The sequence below is a fragment of the Nipponia nippon genome, unplaced genomic scaffold, assembly GCF_047370975.1.
Source record: "Nipponia nippon isolate SJK-2023a ecotype South Korea unplaced genomic scaffold, ASM4737097v1 scaffold_6, whole genome shotgun sequence".
NCBI lineage: Eukaryota > Metazoa > Chordata > Aves > Pelecaniformes > Threskiornithidae > Nipponia > Nipponia nippon.
The window spans coordinates 50,956,349-50,963,881 of record NW_028262380.1 but is presented as its reverse complement, the minus strand read 5'-3'; the positions used below and the strand labels follow the sequence as shown (position 1 = coordinate 50,963,881).

Below are 7,533 nucleotides of genomic sequence, written 5' to 3'. Positions count from 1 at the left end.
CAGACAGGAAAGGCTTCAGGGGAGAACTTACTGTGATACTAATAGTACTGAGGAGACGACCTAAAAAACCCCACCCAGCTGTGACAGACAATGTGGTTTAAACAGGAATTACCTTGGAGATGCAATGCTAATTCCCTACCATATTTAACTCTGTTTTCCACCATATTTAACTCTGTTTTCCCTATCCATTTTCAGAATGAAGAATTTCTTGTGTCAACATTCGTACTCCATTTTTTTTCCTTCTGTGCCTTTTACCCTCTGATTTAGAATTTAAGAGCTGCCGATTTTGAACACTACAGCTGAAATTTTAAGCTTTATCCCTCTTGCCTTTACCTCTCTATTTCTAGCTGCATGATTTTATTAACTGACAAGCTGTTACTTTGTTTAACAGCAGAACATAGTGCCTCCCTTTGATAAACACAAGGCAAAAAAAGAACCCTTGCAATAGCTAGGAGTTGCAAACATCTGAGCTCTTCTTTGTAAAGTTTTCAGAAATAGAGCCATAAATATCCAAGGATATTTATCATACTAGATTCTCTGTTATTGCTAACATAATTAAATGAAATAAATCTATCCAGATTTATATCAGCATAATAAGAAGCAACATTTCATGCTCACAGTCGCTTGCATGCTAGAGAAACAAAAAGCTTCTTTAAATCCAGAAGACAATACTTACTTACATAAGGAGTGCAATATTCACTTTAATTCTAATTTGGGGTCAAAGGTTACTGGCCTGGGTAGTAGAGAATGACTGAGGGAGTGGCTTTCAATAAGCCAGTTAACAACATGTGGAAAGAATATAATTTTGATTCACTTTGATTTACTGTCTGAAACTATCCCTATTTTCCCCTCCCTCAAATTGGGAGGAAATAGAAATACCACGTCTAGTTCTTGCACTACTAAGTATGAATGTGCTGCATGGGATGAATGAGATGAGGTACCTTATGCAATTTGATTCCTGGGCTCTTTTTTTTTTTTAAGGCTTTTCTTGAGGGCAGAATTATGAGGGAATGATTTGTATTCTCAGTTCACACCTTCTTACATAAAGAAATAAAATATCTTGCCAAATGCTTGGTTGATTAAAACTAGTAGTGGAATGAACCAAAAGAAAGCTTACGAAACAGAATAGAAATATTAAGGTTTATGAAGAAATCTGACAAGAGGAAGACTGCACCGCGTGTTCAGAATGAAAACAAAACCAGGGATGCATCAGCTGCCTGCAGGAGATGATGGATGAAAGATGCTCCTTGCAGCTCACAACCTTGTATCTCATCTATACCATGTTCTGTTTCTCCTTTTGGAGTGCAATAAAAAACAAACTGTTTTTGTAGGTCTTGCAGAATTTTATACAGCATATGAACTGATGTAGTGAAGCTGAAGGTCCATCTGTTCTAATACCTTGTTTCCTACTGGTCTTGGCTTTTCATGCCTAAATTCTGCTACCAAAATAGAGAAGTTTGATGGCTTTCCCTTTCTGGGGAAAAAGTGACTTCTATGCATCAGATTAAGACCTGAATAGCAGAGGCCATGGAGTATACGGTAGAAGATGCTAGTAGAGGCGTAGGGGTCCAGCAAATCTGGCAAGAGTGAGGCAGGGCTTCTCATTGTGTTCCTGATTTGGGATAAAGATTTTGCGTGTGTGCAATAGGGTTAAGACTCAAGTTACAGCTGCAAGACCGTCACCTCCCGTACTGAAAAAGGAGCTGGGATCATGAACCTTGTGAGAACACTGGCATTGAACTCCAGTCACTCAGGGGCGAAGATTTGGAAGTAGAAGAAAAAGCAATTAGACGCTTGGGGGAGATTTTCCAAGGCTTTAGCGAAGCGAAAGGTGAAGTGAAGCATAGGGATACTGCAGTCACCATCAACAGCTTCCTCGCACTTCTTCTAAGATGTGGCGCTCCAGCCTTTTGAGCGAGTGGTGGGTGTGCGGAGTCGCAGGGGGACCAGATCGTCTGGTCTCCCTTTTACTCCCGGTCTGCGCCGGTGGAACAAGTGCTCCCAGTTCGTCACGCCTCCCACTTCGCCCCCACGGAGGACGCGAGGGGGTGGGCGCAGGAGGCCGGGCGGGGGGAGCTGCGCCTTCGCGCAAACCCCAGCACTGGGTGGGCCGGGAGAAGGCGGGGGAGCGCGGCGGGAGCCTCCCTGCCTCCCTCCGCTCCTCCTTTCCTCCTTCCCTCCCTCCCTCCCGCGGCGCATCCTCTCTCCACCCCTCGCCCTTGCCTCTCCCTCACACTCGCCGCCTGCGGGGCTGCCGTCGGGGGTGGCGCCAGCAGACCCGGCCGCTCTCCCCCGCCTCGGGGATGTGCTGAGAAGGGGCAGCTCCCCTCGGGCCCCTCCGCGCCTCGCCCGCCGCCTCCCCGCCCCACGCCTCCTCGGAACGGGTCGGTCGCCGGTGGCGGAGGAGCCCGGCGGTAAGCGGCGGGGCAGGGCAGGGCAAGGCGGGACGGGGTGGGGTGGGCGCCGTCTCCGGTCGCGGCCGGGGGCGCGGGGGCCGCTCGGCTCCGCTGCGGGGCGGCGGCGGCGCCCGGGCGCTCCGGGCTCGGGGAGGGAGCGGCGCGGCGGGCGGGAACGGCTCCGCTCCGTGTCGGTGCTGCCGAGGGCTGGGCTTTCTGTGTCTGTGTAGTCACAGGGGTGCGTGTGTCTGTATGTACATAAAATTATATATATATATATATATATAAAATATTTTATATATATATATTTTTTTCCTGTTGAACATCCTCTTGTGGGCACGGGGGAGGGAGGAGAAGCCGGGCGCTGTGGCCGCCTTGTGCCGACGGCGTGTCAGCTTCATCCCGGGGGTGCCCATACGGTCGCGTCGCCCTGCCCGCCTCGGTAGGTGCCCCTCTCTCTCTCTGTGTATGTATATATACGGTCACGATGCCCTGCCCTCTCCCTCCCTCTGCAGGTGCCTGTGTAGTATTGGATATACAGCCGCGCTGCCCGCCCGCGGTCCCCGGGTGCCCCCGCACCGGGTCGCTCCCCGCCTGGGGGCCCCGCCGGTGGCGGAGCCGGAGGGTCCCGCGGCTGGGCCCTGCCTCCCCGCCTCTGTGGGTATCGGGCCCGCCTCCCCCCCAGCCCAGGGTGACAGGTACCGTAGGCAGTTTGGCTGGAGCACAAATAGCGCCGTTCTTTACACGCTCGTCACGAGTTAGTAGAAAGCTGCAGCAGCCCAGATGCCTTCCTAGACATCCATTCCTCCTACTCAGCCTCCGGCAGAGGAAAGAAAATAACAGACAGCGCTTCTTTCTGTGTGGGTAGAGGAAGAGAAAGGGCTATCGGTAACGGATTCAGTGAAGGGACCCTGACTTCTTGGTTTTAATTACTATTTTAGTAGTTTCAGTGTAGCACTGGGTTGTACAGCTGCCACAGAACTCACTTGGTAGCTTTAGTGCAGCGCTTTTAAAATCCTGCATTCTTGCTTTGCTTTTTAGTAAAATCTTTTGTCAGCACTGCGAAGAACCCATTTGGTAAAACTGAATTTCCAGAAGAGTGCCGTGGACTGTGCACAAAATGCTGGACTACTGGAAAAGCAACATTTTCTATTTGCTCCAGCCCTTCTGGGTTGTAATGGCAGTTTCTTATAACAAGTGAACATTTGTCGTTTAGAAGGTCGTTGGTTGTTTTGGTATTTTTTTTAAGTTACTAGTGTTTCTTTAAGATGGCTTTTTTCTCTGGATGAGAGGTGGAGTATCATCAAGTCATGGGGCTAAATCTCACAATCAGCACATGAACAGAACTGTCCTGTGGAGGAAACGATGGTAGGCAAGGAAGGGACTTGTGTCAATGAATCCATCTTCCAACCAGAGGTGCGTTATCACCAACCTCTCTGTAGGATTCTGTGGAAACAGGATCTCCAAGCCTTTCTTGCACTGAGGGAACTGCTCTTGCAGCGCTGTTTAACTTACTATGTATGGCAGCATGTGAGAAAATGTAAAGGTGATTCATGTAACCATACTCCGTGTTTTTCTAGTTATTTAACTGTTCTTTCTATCTATCTGAAATACTGAGTGCAACCTCACATACAGTCAGGTGTTTGTGTGTTGCTAATAGAGATGCAGATGAAAGCCTACATAATAGGGGCGTATAAATAATACAGTTTTTAAGTAATTGTGATCCCATTTGGTTTGAATGAAATCTTCCCTATCTGGGATAAAAAGCTGAAAAGAATCTTACTGAAAGCTTACTGTCTTTTTTTTCTCTAGAGCTGTGTGAAGAAATTCTTCAGCCATGGATGTGTTCATGAAAGGACTTTCCAAGGCAAAGGAGGGAGTCGTAGCAGCAGCAGAAAAAACCAAGCAGGGTGTGGCAGAAGCGGCAGGAAAGACGAAAGAGGGCGTCCTGTATGTGGGTAGGTGGGCAGCAGAGATCACGCTGCTGGTCGGTGTACCCTGACATTCACTGCTGGATCCTCATCAGACCTATTCTTCTGAAAAAAAAAAAAAAAAAGTAATCACTCATAGGAGACCATTGCAAAACAAACAAGAGGAGAGTTGTGCCCTCCTGAGCTCCAGTTCTTTGAAGCCACATGTTGGTTTTTATGTCACTGCGTTGTGCTGGCCGTGCATTACTACTCTGTGGAGCCACATCTGTAACGCTGTGCTGAACATGGTCATGTCGCAGGAGGTGCCTTAGAGTATGGGTCACTAGCTGGCGCTATTCAAGCAGTTTGCTAGGTTAAGGCTGAAGGGGTAGTTGGTACAGTAAAAATAAAATTAAAAAAAAAAATGTAAAAGCTGAAGTCGAAGGTAGCTTCATAGCATCCCATAGAACACGTAGGTTTTAAGTGGGATTTTAAGTGAAGAAACTTGAACGGTTAATTCAGGAACTGAGCATAAGCCATGCTGACTGCTTGGCATGTCGACAGTAACATTTTGTATGGCAAAGTGTCATCTCCTCATCTTTTGAAGTTAACTTCATGTTCTGTACTTACTATTGCATATCCATAGCAGATATTTTCCATTACGTCTCAAGGAAGAGCCACTACAGTTAATGAGGTAGGGCAGGTAGACCCCAAGGTAGCAAAGCAGGAGCAAATTTAGGCCACACAGGAGTCTTGCACAGACCCAGGGATAAAATTCTTTTCAAATCCCAGATCGGTACTTTGATTGCGCGATCATCATCTTCACTTAGCAATTATCGGGCTTTAGAGGACTGTCTTGCAAATGCTGCCATGAAAAATTCACAGGAAAAGAATCTGTCAAGACCGTATGAATAAGTGGTCATTTAAAAAAAAATTATGGATCTGTTTCTCCTATTCATCAAATAAAATTGGTCTATAAAAGAATGGAGGGGAAAAGATACTCGTTTCTGTAGGTCCTTTCTTTTTTGCTGCTTTTGTAGCAGGTCAATTCTGTAATGGACGCTGTGTGTACCTAGGGAGATGTGCACAGATATCAAAGAGGATTTAAACAGAGTTGAAAACTAGAGGCATTTCTTTTAAAAGGGAGCACTGAGGTCTCTGCAATTCTGATGTCTTTTTCAGGATTCCCTCTGCCCTTGCAGGCTAGTGCCAGTCTGTAACATTATTTCTGCTCCAGATAGTTTGGACTACTCATTTGGAATACGCTTTTCTCCTGCTGAGCCATAGCAAAGCTTGGTGTTCTTGCCAACAGAGATGGCAGTCATTTTGAAAACTAATTGTAAGATGAGTCTATTTTAAAATGAGCGTCTGCTCATTTTCAACATATCAAAATAGATGTTCTTTCACTGTATATTGTGATTGATATCGGAGTTATTTTTCAGGGGTAAGGCTTTCTTTTTTTATTTTCTTTTCTTGTAGTTCCTGACCATGCTTCTAGAGTCATTGGTTTATTTGTATTAGAAACCTGCATTGTGTGCTGAACTAATCTTTGTGTCTGACCTGTTCTCCAGACCGTAATAATATTTGAACCTAGTTCTGCTCCCAAAGGTAACAGATTTCCTGTTGTCTTCAGAGACGTTTTTGCTGGGGTTGAACTTTGGAGGGCAGGCTTGCTATTTATTTCAAGAATAAAATACTGAGGACAGTGGAGCCCTGAGCCGTGATGGGGACCCATGCATGTGACTATAGTAATGGCGAAGGATCCTTCCCACAGCAGATGCCTGCTTTTCAGGGGGAAAGAGCTAAATGCACAGTTTCAGTCATGCAACTAAAAAAGCCCTTGGTTGGAAGCTGTCTCCAGGAGCTCTGGCAGCTCATGTGTCCGGGTGTGTGCCTGCCCATGCTTGCTTGTAGGGAGCCAGAGTTTCCCCAGCTGAAGTTTCAACAAGATCGATTAGGGTAAGGGGGAAACGAGGAGCTGAGTATTTCTCTGCTTGCTTCCCAAGCACACAGCAGGGGCGGCTCGTCTCCTGAGCAGCATTAGGAAAGGCTGCCGTGATAATCTCCGGGTTCTGTAGGCTGATAATGGTTGCAATGCAAAAGGTGGTGAAACTCCTTCATGAGCAGAGGCGTGGTGGGTTGACCCTGGCTGGACACCAGGTGCCCACCAAAGCTGCTCTATCACTCCCCCTCCTCAGCTGGACAGGGGAGAGAAAATATAATGAAAGGCTTGTGAGTCGAGATAAGAACAGGGAGAGATCATTCACCAATTACTGTCATGGGCAAAACAGACTCGACTTGGGGAAATTAGCTTAATTTATTACCAATTAAATCAGAGTATGGTAATGAGAAAAACTGAATCTTAAAACACCTTCCTTCCCACCCCTCCCTTCTGCCCAGGCTTAACTTTACTCCTGAATTCTCTACCTCCTCCCCACCAGTGATGCAGGGGGACGGGGAGTGGGGGTTGCAGTCAGTTCATCACATGTTGTCTCTGTTGCTCCTTCCTCCTCAGGGGGAGGACTCCTCACACTCTTCCCCTGCTCCAGCGTGGGGTCCCTCCCACAGGAGACAATCCTCCATGAACTTCAATGTGGGTCCTTCCCACGGGCTGCAGTTCTTCATGAACTGCTCCAGCGTGGGTCCCCCGTGGGGTCACAAGTCCTGCCAGCAAACCTGCTCCAGCGTGGGCTCTTCCCTCTGTGGGTCCACTGGTCCTGCCAGGAGCCTGCTCCAGCATGGGCTTCCCACAGGGTCACGGCCTCTTTGGGCATCCACCTGCTCTGGCATGGGGTCCTCCATGGGCTGCAGGTGGATATCTGGTCCAGCGTTAACCTCCATGGGCTGCGGGGGGACAGCCTGCCTCACCATGGTCTTCACCATGGGCTGCAGGTGAATCTCTGCTCTGGCGCCTGGAGCACCTCCTCCCCCTTCTTCTTCACTGACCTTGGTGTCTGCAGAGTTGTTCCTCTCGCATATTCTCACTCCTCTCTCAGGCTGCAGTTGCTGTTGCACAGCAACTTTTCCCCCTTCTTAAATATGTTATCCCATAGGCGCAACCACTGTTGCTGATGGGCTCGGCCTTGGCCAGCGGTGGGTCCGTCTTGGAGCCAGCTGGCGTTGGCTCTATTGCACATGGGGGAAGCTTCTAGCAGCTCCTCACAGAAGCCACCCCTGTAGCCCTCCTCCTACTGAAACCTGGCCATGGAAACCCAATACAAGAGGAG

General features: G+C 48.2%; 1 protein-coding gene across 2 annotated transcripts in view; it reads left to right on the top strand.

The window, feature by feature from the left end:
* The first annotated feature begins 2,168 nt into the window (after window positions 1-2,168).
* Window positions 2,169-7,533, top strand: part of SNCA (synuclein alpha) — a 70,093-nt gene continuing 64,728 nt past the window's right edge. The window contains exons 1-2 of one of the 2 annotated variants that reach the window (XM_087736444.1): window positions 2,169-2,414; window positions 4,209-4,354. In XM_087736444.1, the coding sequence (XP_087592570.1) occupies window positions 4,234-4,354 (121 nt within the window). In that variant the 5' untranslated portion in view covers window positions 2,169-2,414; window positions 4,209-4,233. Of the gene's footprint in view, window positions 2,415-3,653; window positions 3,813-4,208; window positions 4,355-7,533 lie in introns of those variants that run through there. The other variant, XM_087736445.1, reaches the window with a different exon arrangement.